Source organism: Vicia villosa, linkage group LG1 (assembly GCF_029867415.1).
Source record: "Vicia villosa cultivar HV-30 ecotype Madison, WI linkage group LG1, Vvil1.0, whole genome shotgun sequence".
Lineage (NCBI taxonomy): Eukaryota > Viridiplantae > Streptophyta > Magnoliopsida > Fabales > Fabaceae > Vicia > Vicia villosa.
Window position 1 is genome coordinate 92882257 of NC_081180.1, and position 17206 is coordinate 92899462.

The window sequence follows — 17206 nt, forward strand, 5'->3', positions numbered from 1 at the left end:
TTCAGGTACGAATTTAGGTAGTGTGAAACTCACACTAGAATCTGAAACCACATTTACTTAGATATGAAATTATATAAGTGCCCCTAAATATATAAGTGCAACAAATTTGATAGAAAATTTTAGACTATAATTTTAATTTCAATGTCGATGGAAAATTGTAATGTTTGATGTTGAAAAGTTGTAGTAAAATTGATAGAAAATTGTAATGTTGTTGAAAAATTATAGGAAAATTGATGAAAAATTTCAATGTTGCTGTTGTATTCTATGTGTTGTTTTGCTGCAGGTTTAGGTTCAGGTGAAAAAACTCGAGTCCAACGAATGTGGACGTGAATGTTATTTTGCTATCCAAATAGCTTTTGAATTAAGATTCGGATTCGGGTAGTGATTTCGAATACATGTTTAAATAGTGTGAAATCGACACCCGACCCTACACGTTTTCATCCCTACCTTAGATACTCACAGTTACAATTATATGTGTTAATATAAGAAGTAGTTATTAGTTATTACTACTTCATTTAGAAGAAAAAAACACTAATATTTCCATCTAATGTTTCAAAACCATGATCAAACACTATTCAAAATTTATTACAATATGATTTATTTTATAGTGATATTATCATAAAATATTTGTAGTGGCCGTTTGAGAATAAAGACAAACTCCATTTGTAGTGTACGAAAAAATAAATCATATAACTTTTGGAGTACTTTGAACAAGAAATCTACTAATTTAGAAAAAGATTAAAGCAGAGGAATATGGTAAGCAATGATACATTTGTTTCCAACATTCTCCAAAGGTGAATTTCAATAAGGGAAACACGTTTTCAACTTATGAGACAGAAATACATAATTATTTATTCAATTTTTGGCAAAATATTATTTATATATACATTTATTTTGTTAATTATTTCAACGTGATTAGTGAAAAGATAGTTGAAAAATGAACAAACATAACCATTTCTCCCTTTATATATATTACTATGCTTCTGCATAGTTTCCTTACCAAATAAATACTCTCACATTTTTCTCTCTGACTCTGCTCTATATTATTCCAAATTTCAATCTCAACATTTACATTAAAGTGAAATTTTACAAGGAAAAGCAAAATGGGGTTGGAGACACTAGAAAAGACAAAACCAAAACATAGGAAGGGTTTATGGTCACCTGAAGAAGATCATAAACTCAGAAACTACATCCTTAAATATGGTCATGGCTGTTGGAGCTCTGTCCCTATTAAGTCAGGTTGGTTTTTTCTTCTTTATCTTCATGTTTATGAATTTTCATATGTACATGGTAAATGTGCATTATTCACTAACCATGTTTTTAAATACAACATTTTAATTTTTTTTTCTATACAACTTGTCGATTATGATAAAAGTTTGATCATATTATCATAAACGAAAAAGTTTAAATTTTTTTTAGTGACTGTTGTAAAATGTTTATGAGTATCTCTTTCTCAATTTAAATTTTTTTTTTTTTTTACTAAATTTTGTAGGCTTGCAAAGGAATGGAAAAAGCTGCAGATTAAGGTGGATTAACTATTTAAGGCCAGGATTAAAGAGAGGAAAGTTCAGCAAACAAGAGGAGGAGACAATCCTGACCCTTCATCACATGTTAGGCAACAAGTAAGCTAGCATTATAGTTGATTTATCTACTTTTAGTTCTACATTGTTTTTTCAATTTTGATAATTTCAAATTTGTGAAAAACTTTAAAGTGAAAGAACTAGTTTTTCTAATTTTTGTCTAAAATATTGATATAAACTTGCAAGGAAAGATAAAAACAATGTTGTTAATTTAATGTAATTAGTTTGGTGGATAGTTTTTTATATATATATATATATATATATATATATATATATATATATATATATATATATATATATATATATATATATATATATATATATATATATATATATATATATATATATATATATATATATATATATATAAAATTCAATTTTATTTTTATAGAATAAAGTGGTTCCAATTTAAAGGGAAAATAAAATAAAAAATTGATAGGTAAGTCAAACGAGGAATTGGCATGGTTGGCATGCTTTTCTGTATAATAATGGATGAACATTGGAAAACAATTGATTATACTATTCCTTAATACTATATATTCAAACTAAAACTATTTCAAGATTTTGTATTCCTTGGATAAATTCCAATATGTTATCATCAAACATTTTACAGTCAAATATAGTACAACTATTTCACTCCAATTTTTTTGCTACAAAGGGATCAAGATCTTCACCATTTTTTCTTAGGTTCACTTATTTTTTATATATTGTATTCTTGATTAGGTTAAATTTGATAAATAATTTACAGACTTAGATAATAATTTTTGATGAATGTCTACTTCAAAATTATCTTAAACTCTTTTTACCCAAATAACAAGACTATGACCTTATTGAAGTTTCAATCAATTTTTAAGTAATATTGTATAGTAGAAATTTCAAAACTATGCATTTAAAACTTTTTTTCTCTATACTCTTTTTTCCCTTAAAAAATGAAGACTGTTAAAAGAAACTTCAATTACATTGTTTAGGTGGTCACAAATAGCACAACATTTACCAGGAAGAACAGACAATGAAATAAAAAACTATTGGCATTCATATTTGAAGAAAAGAGTGGCCAAAGCTAATGAAATGGAATCTCAAAAACACTTTCAATATGCTACCTCAAGCTCAGACACAATCAACTCTTCACACTCTCTTCAAAAACTTGCAACTCAAGATCCACACACTTACAACAACATCATCACCAAAGAGACTCAACAAAGCTCATTACCAAAGCTTTTATTCGCCGAATGGCTTTCGCTTGATCATGTAAACGGTACGAACTCTTCAAATTCAGTTGAGTCTTTGGTCATGAGAAATGGATTTGATCAAAATAATTCAGGTTTTCAAGAAGCTGCAATGCATCATGATGTGTCGGAGTATCATAATAGTGTGATGTTCAATTCACAAGTTAAGTTTGCTAACCAAATGATGGGAAATGGGTTTGTTCATTGCATGCCTGAGGTTGATTTGAGTAACAATTTCAATTTAAGCAATGATGCAATGTATGTTTGAGGGGTTTGAGTTATGGATAATGAAAAGGATAAAAAGTTTAGAAGTTTAAAATTATGCTTCCTTGGTGATTTGTATTTACTATACTTCTCATAACAAATTCAATGGTTTCTAGAGTTGTTTATGCATACACACATGTAATATGGCTTTTAGGTTAAGAAGTTAACAATCATGTGGTCTTGATATGTTTTTGTTGTTTTTTTTTTTACACAAATATGTTTTTGTTGTAAATCATAAAGATTTGTGTGGAAATGATTTACAACTTCATTTCTCTTTTTATTTATTTAAATGTACATTTAGCGTTGACCTCCGACCAATTTGATTCTCATAAATTTGGACCTCCGACCAACAATTTTTGTCTTTGTCTTTTTCTGTTATTCCTGGTTTATTATTATGTGCTTGGGGAGGGACTTCAGTGAGCCACTATGTAATGAATGATTTAGGTCCAAGTTTTCCATAAGCCCATTAGGATTAATAGTGATGAGTCATTACTATTTAGAAGGATCTAGATGGTGATTAATTAATGGATTGCAATGTTATAAATAGATATCTAGTGAATGTAATAGATTATCAAATGAAATGAATGGAAAAGTTAATTTTAGATTTGTTAGCTTCTTTTAATATAGTTTCTCCCTATTTATCTTCGCCTCAAAGTTATGTTCATAACAAATTATTCATTACACGGGACATATTATTATCTACTATCTACAATCATCATACAATCATCATACAATTACTAATCAATTGACCAAACTTACCAAATTGTCCCTTACTTAATTTGCATTTACAAAGGAAAAAGGGCATTTTCGTAATCAACTAAATACACACAAAGTTTGTCCCTTTTTCTACTACTTTTCCCATTCTATGTGACAAGTGTTCCTATCTGATTGGTCCATCTTTTTTATTTCAATTTTTCTCCAAATTGTCCGACCCCATACTCTCACTTTTCAACATATTCTCTCTGTCTCTTTCTCTGCTCTCACTTTACCCTTCAAACCTAGCAGTTTCTTCACCCTTCAAACCCCTAGCAGTTTCTTCATTGCCGTCATCTCTTCGCAAATCCATTCAACATCTCGTCGGTGAATGTTTTGAATCGACGGTGAAGTCGAAGATTTGAACACTTTTTCGACAATGTTTATCAGATGCTCTTGGTTTATCGAATCTCAGAATGCTTCATATCTCGCACATCTCATGTACAACGAAACTTAGTGAAGGTACTCGCGTTTTTATGTTTTGTATTTCTCTGAAGATTTTGTTTCGATTTGAGGATTTAGGGTTTATTCACTTGATTAAGCATTTGAGATCACTTCAGCAACGACATGACAATATGTCACTTTTTAATATAACATCTTCAATTGGATTTTGCAATATAGTTTTTTATGGCATGTTTTTACTTTCGAGCTATCTATGCAAATTCCTTACTTGGTTAAGTGGTCTCTGTTACATGATTTGAGTCTAAGCTTTTGCTTGGTATCATTTAACATAATACCAACATTCATAATGGTTTAGCTACCTATGCAAACTCAAGCACTAATTCAGGTGATTTTAATTTATTTTAACATGTTTTGTGTTTACATTTTGTGTGCTAATATATGATTTTCATTCTTCATTGGCTAGGTCATGGATGTCTTGATGTCACTGCAACAATCTCAACTGGATGCTGATGATCCAACTAGAAGCTACCTGTTATAAGTATAATCCTTTTTTCCTTCCATGCCCTGTCTGTTCAGGTTTACTTGCCCTGCCTGTTCAGGTTTACTTAACTGTCTATTCAGATTTTCTTGATTGCCATGATTCTTATGGACTGTGCATAGATGTGTTACTGAATTCACAATTATACAGTGCAGTTGAAATTAGCTTATGATGAAGCTTCATCTAAATTAAACTGTAAGCATTTACTGATTATATATTATTAATTGTTTGTTTCGTTTGAAGATAGGTTCTAGAGTTTACTTATTTTCCTCTCCCGATTATAGATAATTTGACAAAGACACTTTTGTTTTGTCGCATTTTGTCGGGGATGTACATCAGATCTCAATGCTTCTCAAGTTTCAAACGCCACGTAAGTTCTTCAATGCCTTTTTCTAGCTGGTATTTGGCTTCTTTAAGTTCCTCTGTATAACTTGCATCCATTCCGAGCATTCTGAGTTTCATTGTAGCAACCCTTCTCCTCTAATTACAAAATGTAACTTGCTGGCAAAAATGAGCATGGATTTGAAAAACAACTTTTGTTTGTTTTCTAAGTAAGATTTTATGGTAATGTATCTTTTGAAATTCTTTTTTATTTTCAGAGTTGCTGCTTCACGTCGATACCGCCCGTAAAGCTTCCGGACCAATATGTAATTTAGAATGGTTTATAACATTAATACAAACCAGTTATAATGAATGCTTATATTATTTGCTCACTCCTTGGAAGTTTTGTGCATTGGTTTGTATCTATCTCAATCTGTAGATATTATTTAAGGAATGGGATCCCAATACGATTCGAGATATTTGCTTCTTACTTTATAGAATAGGTGTCATATCCATATTTGATTCATTATAGATTCAAAATGTTATATGAAAGCGCATAAACACGTTAATGCTATTTGTAGGTGAGTCACATCTCCGTGTTGTCGCCCAATCGTATGGGCTTGAATGACAAGGATATTGTTGCACTGTATGGGGCACATACACTGGTGATTCTTCTTTCGTATATATCTTTTTATTACATGCTGTGATTGCGGAATTATGCTGGCAGGATGCTGTGACGAGCGTGTTGTTACTGTATATAGTTCGAGTGGCGAGACGAATGCTCTTGATGATGGTGGTAAGAATGTGTCTCATGCGGAAGATGCTTTGTTTAAGATTCATGATAGAGTGATTGCTGAGGAATTACACAGTGATCAGAGGAAGAATGCGGTCCTCAAGTGACTGCTAGGATGTTAGTGCCGGCTGATCAGATAGGATGTGTTCTTGGAAAAAGCGGGCAGATTGTTCAGACTATGCGCAGTGAAACTGAGGCTCATATTCGTATACTTAAGGATGGCCATATGCCTCTATGTGCCTTGCGCTCTGATGAGCTTATGCAGGTTAATTCTATTCAAATTACATTATACTCATAGTTCTTTTTAGTTACTAATTTTCTTTCCATGAATATAAGTTCTATTTCAAATTACTATTAGATACATTTTTTTTCAAACCTATCCATAGTAAATAAATATCTTGGAGGATGAAAAGTCATAGCCAAACACATTCATATGCATAAGTTTATTTTAGGATCATTCATAAACATAATGGACAGACAAAATACACTACCTATTTTTCTTAATCTATATGAGAATTGAAAAACAGGCTCACAATTAGGGACGGAGAGAAAGAAGAGGGCGTCTTTGCCATCTGGATGATTTGATTTTTTCAGCATTCGTATGCAACTATGCACCCTGCTTTATTAGTTGTTTGAAAAATTGAAAATTTTGAGTTTTATGTTGGTTACTTTTTTAATTCATATTTATGCAGCTTTTATTTGTGTACAACATGCTTTATTTTATATACAACTATCTATATTTCAACTTCACATCGGCTTCCAATATTTACCTGCTATGTTGTTCCCTATTTCTTCTCATATCGGCCGCGTTATTTCTCATATTGGATTTCTGGCGATCTGTAATTTTCTGCAATCTGCTATTAATAACACTGTTACTGTTATATCTGAGTCGAAAATTTATCATATGCCTAATTTTTTGTTTTAAAACTCCAGATTTCCGGGGATACTGCAGTTGTGAAAAAGGCTTTGCATCAAATTGCATCTCGACTTCACCTTAACCCTTCTCGAACTCAGCATCTGCTTGCTTTTTCTGTTCCTGGCGGATATCAAAGTGGTGGTTCACTCTTGGGTCCAACTGCAGGACCTCCGATCATGGGGATCACTCCTCTTGCTGGTTCCTATGGGGATATAAAGGTGACACTGGTGACTGGCCGCGGTCTATGTACTCGGCTCCCAGGGATGAATTTCACCCATGGAGTTTACAATTCGTTTGGTTTGCCCAACTGGAAACCTTGGGGGCGTAATAGGTAAAGGTGGTGCCATAATAAATCAAATTGGGCAGGAATCTGGTGCAACAATCAAAATTCATAGTTCTGCCAAATGAGATGAATGCTTAATAACCATTGCAACAAAAGAGGTGAACTATTAATCACCAGTGGGTCATTTTTCTTTTTCATTCTATAAAATTGTCGTAATGTTTGTACGGGATGGATTTGTGAGGTTTCTTAAAATATCCTAATTACGATATCAATTAAAGGGGAATGTTATTTCCTAGCTTGCAATCTTTATTTTTCTCTTACAAAATTTATTTATGTTATATTAATATTTTCTGAGTTATGCTAATGCAGTTCTTTGAAGAAAATTTCTCTCTAACAATAGAAGCTTCTAAGGGCGGAGAACTTATACCATATCTTACATTGCTTATTAATAACTTTTATTTTACAACAGGTTTTCTATGTTATGTTAATGTATAGAAAATACCAAGACTTAATATTTATTCTTTATAATAATATTTTTTTATTCTAATAGAAAGAAAATTATATAATTTATTAAAATTATTTAATATTTTAAAACACTTATAAATCAAGGTTAAAAATAATTGTTGTTTAACATAAAAATGATTTTATCTATGCGAATGTACGGATATTTAACTATATATTTTTGCTAGGTTTATTTTTGATAATTTTTGTTTGTAATAAATATAATTTTATAATTTTATTTTGTATTATAATAAATTTCTTTTAATTTATCTATCACGGATAACTATCAACATAATATTTATTTTATTTTAATTAATTATTATCTTAATTTAATATTTAATTTATTTTAATTAATTATTATCTTAATTTATAAGATAGAATCTTTATTTTTAAATATTATTTTTATCTCCATCACAAATGTTCTTTTTCTTTTTGTATGATTATTTAATATAATTAAATCTATATGAGTATTGTTCATTTTTTAATTAATTAAATCATTTTAAATTTTGCATTTATATTTAAAATAAAAAATAATAAGTTGACACAACACCAAGACTGTATTCGTATATATACTGTGCATACGTTTTTTATATGTTTATCAAAATAAATTTTAATAAAATTAATAATTTATTTATCTTACGGGTCACTATCAATACAATATTTATTTTAATTTAATTAATCATTATCTTAATTTAAGAGACAATTTTTATTTTTAAAAATTATTTTAATTAATCACTGTCTCATGTTTTTCTGAAATGTTCACATGTGACTATACCTTTAATGATTTTATTTACTCTTTAACCTTTAGTGATCCATATCCCTTTCTTTTAATTGTTGTTGGGTCGCTATTGTATTTTTGACCTATCTTAAACCTTTTTTGTAGATAATTATTTTAACTTAGAACCTAATTTCCTCACTACTAATATCTTATTAGTAAAAAAAAATCATATCGTTAATTTTCATTTTATAGATGCAATTTGGTCAAACTTCTTTATTTCATATTTTTCATATGGTTCAAAAAATACTACACAATAAAAATGCACCCGTGCGACAGCACGGGTCTCTGACCAGTTATTTTCTAAAATCAAAGTTGTAACTAGTGGCCATGAAGTCCTTCTACTATATATCGAAGTTTCATCCTATGGAGTAATTAAACCATCACTATTAATCAGCCTCAAATGACATAGTCGTTTGTGAGTACTAAGCTAGCCCATACTAGAGCACTAGAAGCAATCACCATGATCATAATTGGTGTCCATTTCATAGCAATCACCTGTTCTCCAAAACAATAATAATGCATAATTAATAAGAGTACCAAAGTTTACTTATATTTTTTTACAGAGTCGGCCCAACACGTTTAGAGGCCTAAAACAAATTTTAAAGTGAGGCGTTTAAAATGTATTTCAAAATATTAATTTTGTGATTGTTAATAGTTGACTAAAGACCAAAAGGAAAAGAGACTTATATTTTACCAATTCAACTAGAATAATATATGTAATTGAAATGTCACTATATATTTTTATACCTAAATAAAAAAATTTGAGGCATTTTTTAAGCCTAAATTTTTTAGGCCTAAAGCTCTAACTTTAGCAGTTTGGCCCTTGGGCCGGCCCTGAGTTTTTATTGTTTTATAATTAAAAGTATAACCCAATACCTCAAGGCGTGGAGAACACCATATTGAGGATGCAGGTTCAGGACTAACTTGTAACCTTCTTATTCTTTCTGTAAATAAAAGATATTACCATGTGACTAAAAGAAAACTGCATAACTTGTTTTACATATATTTTTTTCCATGTAAACTTCTTGGTGCAAATAATCAGTTTTTAGGAGGGTGAGAAAACTTACCTGAATTTCTCCTCCTTTCTAAAATGTGGGACATTTCTTCTGTAACAATTTCTAAATCTTGCTTCCTTTTGAGATTAAGTTTTGATAAGTTAGCCTGAGTTCTTGTATCAATATATTGTCTACTAAACTTTGCAATTATACCATCTGAAAATAAAACTGTGATTTTTCTTTTTGGCAAGGAAATATGGTAGAATAAGCAAAAATTTAACAAGTGGTAGATCTACAATAACTACGAGAAAAATTGAATATAGAGACTGGGCGAATTTGTCTAAAAAACATTAAAATCTGTTATTGATTAATTTAGAGACAAAATTTGAGACAGATTAACATCTACTGCCGCATAATTCGTCTCGAAGTTTTCAGAGATGAAAATGTTGTTCTGTCTAAATAGAAATTGATATATTCTGATGATAACTTTCTGTCTAAATAGAAATTGATATATTCTGATGATAACTTTTTAAATTTGTCATTATTAAAGACGAATTTAACCTTCTCTAAATTATATAATTCTGATGAACCGTCTCAAACTCATACAGTTTCGTCTTTATATAGACAAAACACTTAACCTTATCCTCTCAAAATTCAATCTCTAGTAAAATATTATTCTTTATTCTTTATTTGAAAAAATACATTAATTTTTTTAATTATTTTTTAATATCCTTAACTAAAAAGTGTAAAAAAAAATGAAACTTCATTCATCATTATTTTAAATATTAATTTTTTCTCTAGTCCTTATTATAAAAAAAAACTACTTTTTAAATTTATTCAATGATGAATGTAGCTAATCCATATATTAACTAAATACATTAAATATATTTCATAAATTTAAAAAATAATTTTTTTTCTTATAATAAAGACTGGAGGACCAGAGGAAGTATTTGTTAATTAATTGCTATATACAATTGATACATAGAAGTATTAGTATATCATATTAATGGTTCAAGGAAATTACCTAATTTGACAAAACTGTATGGTCTTGTGATTTTGCCTATGAGGGTTTTATCAAACTTCTCAAACTCTTTTTGTATGTCTTGTAAGTAATGAAATGCTAGCTTTCTTGGGTATGCCAACTCACACAAAACAATATAAACAACTCCATTTTCTACCAAGAAACTTAATAATAAAAGAGCATTATCATAATTAACCAAATTATGTTGAATTTAAAGAAGTTAGAGTTAGAAAAAAAAAGCTTCATTAAATTAAACACTGGTTAATGGGTGATTAACTATTTAGGTAAAATACCACTTTTCATATTTCTAATTAAAAAACCATCAAACTATATTGTGATAATGGGCATTTAATTAAATAATATGAATTATAAACTTTTTTTGGACAAGCATAGCAACGGTTTTAGCAATAAGTAGGGATTGAAGAAATTAAAAGCACAGAAAAGAAAAATAGAAAAATAATAATAAGGATACTTGAAGCAGTAATGGTCAATGAGAATGGTCATCATGGAATGTGACAAGGCTCCTTTTGAAATTTCTTGGAGTATAAACTCAGCTTGTTGCTTGTAAAATGAAAGATAGGAATTTTCTTCATTCACATATCTTAGTCCTTGTGCTAGAGGTAATCCATCGCCTGCCCTTCCAACTATTGTTATCTTAACCATTATCTATCAATATCTCAAATGAATGATTTGGTTCTCCTTTCTAAATTTGACTTAAGCTATATAGATGGATTTTTTGTGTCATTATGAGGGTTACTTTAGAGGATACGTATGAGGAAGGAATGACTTATGAGAGAGGGAACTTGGAAAATAATAAGTTATTCTTAATGTGTCTATAAAGGAACATTTTGAGAATAGAAATGATAATTGGATTATTGTGTGATTTTAAATTGCAATTCACAACTGCAATTAAACTGTATTATTGCTTGGGGGTCTTTTTAATTAGAAATTAATGAAACTTGTTTGTTCAATAATAGATTATACAATGTAATACTATTACCGTGAAAGGATCCGTAAGCCATTGGGGAGCCTGCGGCAAATTCATCTCTTATTAATTGGTTTTCTTCTTCCATTTATTGCAAGCTTGGAAATGAAAGGTTTTTAGATTTTTGGAGACACCATTGGCTTGGATCTTCATCTTTGAATGTCTTATTTCCTTTTTTGTTTCGACTTAGCGGTTTGGATGATCTTAAAGTGGGTGATGTGGAGGTTTCGATCAACAACCCTCGAGAGTGGGATCTTGGTTTTAATGAAGCGGTTTTGATTGTCAATGATGTTTTGTTGCTAGATGATTTATGCAAATTTTGTATGAGGAGAAGTCTAAGTCTCAAGAAGAGGACCATTTTGTATGGTGGAGGAATATAAAAATAGTTTTCCTGTCAAAAATTGTTACAAAGAGGATTTTTGAGTTGAGCACTCCAGTAACTTATTTGGATCCTCTAAAGATTCAAGCTTTAACTTGATTATGAAAATTTAAAATTCCTAACAATTTTTTTTTTTGAATGGCGGTTAATTCTTAACAAGTTACCCATTAGAATGGAGTTGGCAAAACGTGAAATTAATGAAGGGGTTCACAATGTGGCTTGTCCCCTTTGTTTTTGGAAGATGAAGATCTGAAGCATTTGTTGGTTCTTGTTCTTTTCTTAATCTCATTTGAAACAATTTTTGTGCGTGGGTTAGAGTGTGTGGCTCATCTCTTATGAATTATTTGTCGGATAAGTTTCAAGGTTTAAATTCTTCCATCTCTTTTTTAGTTTTTTGTTCTTATTTTTTGTTGGTTCATTTGGTCTTGTAGAAATGTTATCATCTTTAAAGCTAGCATTCTTAAAAATTTGGATGTTTTGAGTGAGTCAAGATCTTCTCTATTTCTCAAAAGAAATGGAGAACTTCATTACTAAAGTTTTCATGATATAAAAGTTAAATTATACAAATACATGTCACACTTTTCAAAAACATTAATGTATTATGCATCAAAATTTTAGTAATGGAGCTCTCTATTTCTTTTGAGAAATAGAGAGGATCTTAACTCGTTTTGAGTTTGACTAAATTTCTAGCTTGGGAATGGTTCAATGTTCTTTTTATGGATGGGAGAAACATCTCTTAGTCGGATTGGTATATTAATCCCAAGACTTTGAGGGTGTAGATTGTATTTTTTTTTTTGGGTTGACGTTGACGGTTAGTTGATTTGTTTTTTTTGGTTGTAAAAGGGTGAGCATCCTTTATACTTCTTTTTAATTCCAAATTATCCTTTCTTTTTGGTAATAAATTCCAAATTATCCTTACTTATAAAAAAATTACTCTTAAGTAAGCCTTGATTTTCAATCTAAATGTTAGTTTTAGTTTTAAAGATGATATAAGTGATGAAAATGATTCAAATTTGATCATTAGTTCGGTCACTACAATATTTAGTGGCCAAATTAAAGACTAAATTTTAAGTTTATATTTATCAATTATCTTCATATGTGCATCTCCCATCTTCATACAAACCTAAAAAAAATAAAGAAAAAAATTCCATTGCATATGATTCAAAATCATAACCAATTGTGGTGCAAATTTTATCACTGATTCTCGATTTTATATAGATGCGTTGCAAGCTGAGGAAAACTTATAATCACTATTACGATGAAATGAAGGAACCATTCTAATAGTTTACCATGCAATCCATAAACAAATCAACACATAACTTAACATGTTATTATTCAAATATGCATTTACACTTGCAACAATAATATTGAAGATATGCCATTGTCTTTAACATGATCAAATCTTTTCTTTCCAAAACATGCCACATTCTTTTCAACTAATGATGGAAGGAACATAACAATTATCATTGGATATTTAAGAATGGTTTAGGTTTCATTATGGATTTGGACATCATAATCGAATATTTTAATTGGATATTTTTCAACACCATGATTTCTTAAATTGGGATTTGATTTTGTTGCTTTTTTAAAAATGGATTTTGATTTTATTTGTTTATTATTCTTAATATGATTTTTTAAGATATCTTCTTCAATTAAGATATGATTTTTTAAATGAATAATATTTTTAAATTTGGGTGTGGTTAAAGAAGATGGATGCGTCTTTAAAGGATTTTTTTTAATAAAAATAATAAATTATTAGCGTGAAAATAAATTGTCAAATGTATTTAAAAAATAAAAAATAAAAAAAGTTACATAGGCACGCCACATAACCTTATTAAGTCATATGTCACTAAAGATCCAAAATCAGAGAATCTTTTGTATTTGATCCGAATACAATAGTATAAGCCCTTACTGTGGTAAGTCAAACAAGAAGTATTAAGTATGTAATTCGTAAAAAATGTATTCCTTTAACTTTTTCAGGACAAAAGAATATTAAATAAAAAAAAATATTTTTTTAATAAAATTTAATATTTTAATTTTTGATGTATTTTCAATATATTGAATACACGTAAAATACTTATCACTTTAATCACTTAAAGAATGTCTTAAGGACACTCGTTAGCATTTCCTATACACACACAAACTATCACCGCGTCCATTTCTAAGACAGATAACCACAAAAAATAAGTCCGTCCCCTAGGCTTCAAACTCATCTCCAAGGTTTGGAACAAGTCGCTAGTTTTCACGAAACTAACGAACATTGTCTCTTTACACCAAATGATGCATGTGCAATTACCGACAATTATATGCAATTAAGACCATCTCCAAATCTTAATCATACAAGCATATATCACACCATTCATTACATATGAATTATCTCACCTTTTGCACAAACATACATATATCATGTCATCAATCACATATGAAAACACCTTCATAGTACTCATCAAATCAACACATCACAATTAGCATTTAGCAAACAAAGCTCAACAATGTTAATCTCAACCAATTGCAATTCACAACATACACAAAATTCAAGTGTTATGTTCATACAAAGAATTGCCTCAAAAGCCATTCAAACATATTCAGAAAATTCATGACAATTCATGATAAATAAATAGCATACAAGATCTAGTTCCAGACCGCGCTAAGCGCCCTATACCGCACTAAGCTCACTCACGAAAAAACAGAAAAATCTGCTACGGAACAATTCTGTTTTCCCATGATTTCCACCATAGAAACCCATCCAAACAGTCATAGTTCATGAATTAAAATCATAATAACACGTATTCATCATTTACTAACATAGAAATATAAATATGATTCAAACATCAGTTTCATGGATTCCACATCAAAACATAAGCATACAAAACCTAGAAATTGAAATCCCAAATTCTATACATGTTACTACCCATTACATATATCATATACCCCATAATCACATAAAAAACTCACCCTTACCTTGAATGAAGTTATTCCTTTAGGGTTTCCTCTTCTCCTTTTCTCTTCTATTCTTTCTCCTCTTTTCTCTTCTCTAGATTTCTATATTCTCTTGTTTTGACTAAAACCCTTACTAACATAAATTCCACTAATGGGCTTACTAACTCATACCACCACCTTTTACTCATCCTATTATTATTAGGCCCAATTACTCGTTCTATTATTTTCACACCCAATGACCCAACACATATATAACAGATGTTCACAAAGTCACATAATTAGTTAATTACTATATCATATAATAATTAATAAAATAAATAACTAATAAAATAACTAGTAAATAAAATCGGGGTGTTACAACAGTTGCTTTCAGTGTGATCATCTGAGGAATGAAGGAGAGCATGTGATCTTATATCGACCATATTCCTCAAGTTGTTGTTGAAGTAGAAGAAGCTAAAGAAGGCATTAAGTGTTGGACTTTAAAAATGGTCTTCTACGCGACCATCCTTTATGGTTAAAGATAGGAAGAAAAAGGTACAAACCACCCAAGAGATGTTGAGCAAGGATCAGTCTTACATGATCCTGGAAGAGAAGCTGAATACACGCTTCAATAACCCCATCTTAACCGACACCAAATCCAGCTGCCCGATAGGGAAGGAGTCCCGTCGTCAGAAGGACAAATCTGATCGAGGTATGCATGGTCAGTGCAAGAAGTACACGCCACCGAATGCATCTTAGGAGAAGATCAACCATGATTGTGCTAATAGAGTTTTAGAAATGAGGAATTTGGCCCCCTTACCCTGTCAGAGATATATATTTAACTAACAAGTCAAAGTACTTACATTTTCATAAAGGTCACAACCTCAACACCGATGACTACATCGCGTTAATATATTCCATAGAAGGACTAATCAAGAGAGGTCGGTTGGCCGAGTACGTGAAAAAGGGGCAAAAGAAAAAGAGTGGAATCACCAAAGGTAATATCTCCCTCGAAGACTACCAAAGCAGGGACTAGAGGCGATAACAAATAGGCTATAAAAGTAAGTTCCCATACATCGCCGCCATCACTGTAGGAGAGCCTCGGACGAACCTTCCTCCAAATGAGCCTTGAAAATAAAAATTGTCGAGATGTTGGTCGTCCATATAAAGGATGGAGTTACATATATGAAGATCCTTGGCTGACCTATGCTAGGATTCCAAGATTTTGAGAAGGTGGGAGGCATTCCTAACGAAATCTCCCCCTTGGTGATTGCAGCCACAATCGGGCAATTTGACATCTTTCAAATTTTGATTAATGATGACAACTCTTATGATATAATGTATTAAAATTTGTTCTAAAAGACGGGCCTCAAAAGAGGAAACTTATGGTCATATGAAGGCTCAGATTTGCAGACATTCATTGGGAAGGTTTGATTATTTTTGCTTCAGTTTTGTTTGACGGTAGAGTACGACTCAACGTTTATTTTGAACACCCATATTAAAGCCTCTCAAATAGCGGGCAAATCTCTAGGACTAGAAAAAAAGGCATAAGAGGTCAAATACTCATACCTATATCTTTCTGTTGGTTTAATGTGACGGTAGCCTTTATCATGTTCAAGATCTTAATATTGTACTCCATCTAAATCTTAACTTTCATGACGAATTTCATTATTATAGTATGTTCGGTTTGTGATTCTAGCACAACCACATATTATTCAATAGTAGAGAATTAACATCTAACTGGATTTTCATTGTTGAAACTTTCCCCTATAAGTGTTGGTAGATATATTTCAATTGACTGCTTCAACATGATTTGCTCATCAAAGACAACATTTTTGCTAACTAAGGAAGACATAACTGTTATACTTTGGATCAAATTTTAGTTAATATGCTTAGATATATACACCTAAGTTGGACACTTAAAATTTCTAAAATTGTCAAGATCAATGAGGTTACCAATTCATACCTCCCCTGCATGCAATGAAGCTCGTGATGACCTATTGATGACTTAATATAACATGTTTATTACCTTCTCCCAGAAAAAATTTGACAGTTAAACATTCAATCACATATATCTTGCCATTTTAGTTAGAAATGTGTTCATTTTTTTGTTGCACCATTCTGTTTTGGTATCCTCCAAACTAAAATGCCTTTAAATACTTTGTTCCGCACATAATTTCTAGACTTTTACATCAGAGTACCATGTCTCTCCCACAACATAAACTCGGTAAAGACTTCAAATTTTTGCTTCAAGATACATATCCAAACCTTTTCAGAAAAATCATCAATAAAATGTACAAAGTACCTAAAACCACCCATATAGGGCTATTTAGCACATTAGAGCGCTTCATTCATGATTCCATTTGTTTTGTGCTTTCTGATCTTAAACTAAACACTACATTGTTTTTCAAATACACAATACTTTCATAAATCCATATTGCAACTCCTAACACCCTTTAATTAATTCCTCTTACGATGTTTCATCATGTTACGCTTACTAAGATAATCCAGACACTTGTGCTAGAGTTTGGTTACATAGTTATCAAACTCAA

The 17206-nt window shown here is 30.5% G+C and overlaps 2 protein-coding genes and 1 long non-coding RNA gene across 3 annotated transcripts; 2 read left to right on the top strand and 1 right to left on the bottom strand.

Annotated features, from left to right (window-relative positions):
* Positions 1-1016: 1016 nt before the first annotated feature.
* LOC131612431 (transcription factor LAF1-like) lies at positions 1017-3211 on the top strand. Its single transcript, XM_058884228.1, has 3 exons — positions 1017-1239; positions 1493-1622; positions 2549-3211. Exons 1-3 carry the CDS (start codon positions 1104-1106, stop codon positions 3072-3074), a joined length of 792 nt encoding a protein of 263 aa, XP_058740211.1. The 5' UTR covers positions 1017-1103; the 3' UTR covers positions 3075-3211.
* A 1836-nt stretch (positions 3212-5047) lies between these two features.
* Positions 5048-6094, top strand: LOC131612442 (uncharacterized). The gene is made up of 3 exons (XR_009287377.1): positions 5048-5133; positions 5363-5410; positions 5812-6094. It is a non-coding gene; the product is annotated as an uncharacterized LOC131612442 (long non-coding RNA).
* Positions 6095-8686: 2592 nt separating this feature from the next.
* On the bottom strand, positions 8687-11034 carry LOC131612448 (25.3 kDa vesicle transport protein SEC22-1-like). The gene is made up of 5 exons (XM_058884246.1): positions 10844-11034; positions 10375-10535; positions 9423-9566; positions 9232-9299; positions 8687-8850 (listed from the first exon to the last, which is right to left on the bottom strand). Exons 1-5 carry the CDS (start codon positions 11032-11034, stop codon positions 8752-8754), a joined length of 663 nt encoding a protein of 220 aa, XP_058740229.1. The 3' UTR covers positions 8687-8751.
* Positions 11035-17206: the final 6172 nt, after the last annotated feature.

Bases quoted from the DNA above. Each gene is read 5' to 3' on its own strand.
- LOC131612431 (XM_058884228.1), top strand. From the start codon at position 1,104: ATGGGGTTGGAGACACTAGAAAAGACAAAACCAAAACATAGGAAGGGT. The intron at 1,240-1,492 runs GTTGGTTTTTTC...TAAATTTTGTAG, and splicing joins CTCTGTCCCTATTAAGTCAG to GCTTGCAAAGGAATGGAAAA. The intron at 1,623-2,548 runs GTAAGCTAGCAT...TACATTGTTTAG, and splicing joins CATCACATGTTAGGCAACAA to GTGGTCACAAATAGCACAAC.
- LOC131612448 (XM_058884246.1), bottom strand. From the start codon at position 11,034: ATGGTTAAGATAACAATAGTTGGAAGGGCAGGCGATGGATTACCTCTA. The intron at 10,536-10,843 runs GTATCCTTATTA...TTTATTATTAAG, and splicing joins ATTGACCATTACTGCTTCAA to TTTCTTGGTAGAAAATGGAG. The intron at 8,851-9,231 runs GTATTGGGTTAT...TTTGGAGAACAG, and splicing joins GGTGTTCTCCACGCCTTGAG to GTGATTGCTATGAAATGGAC.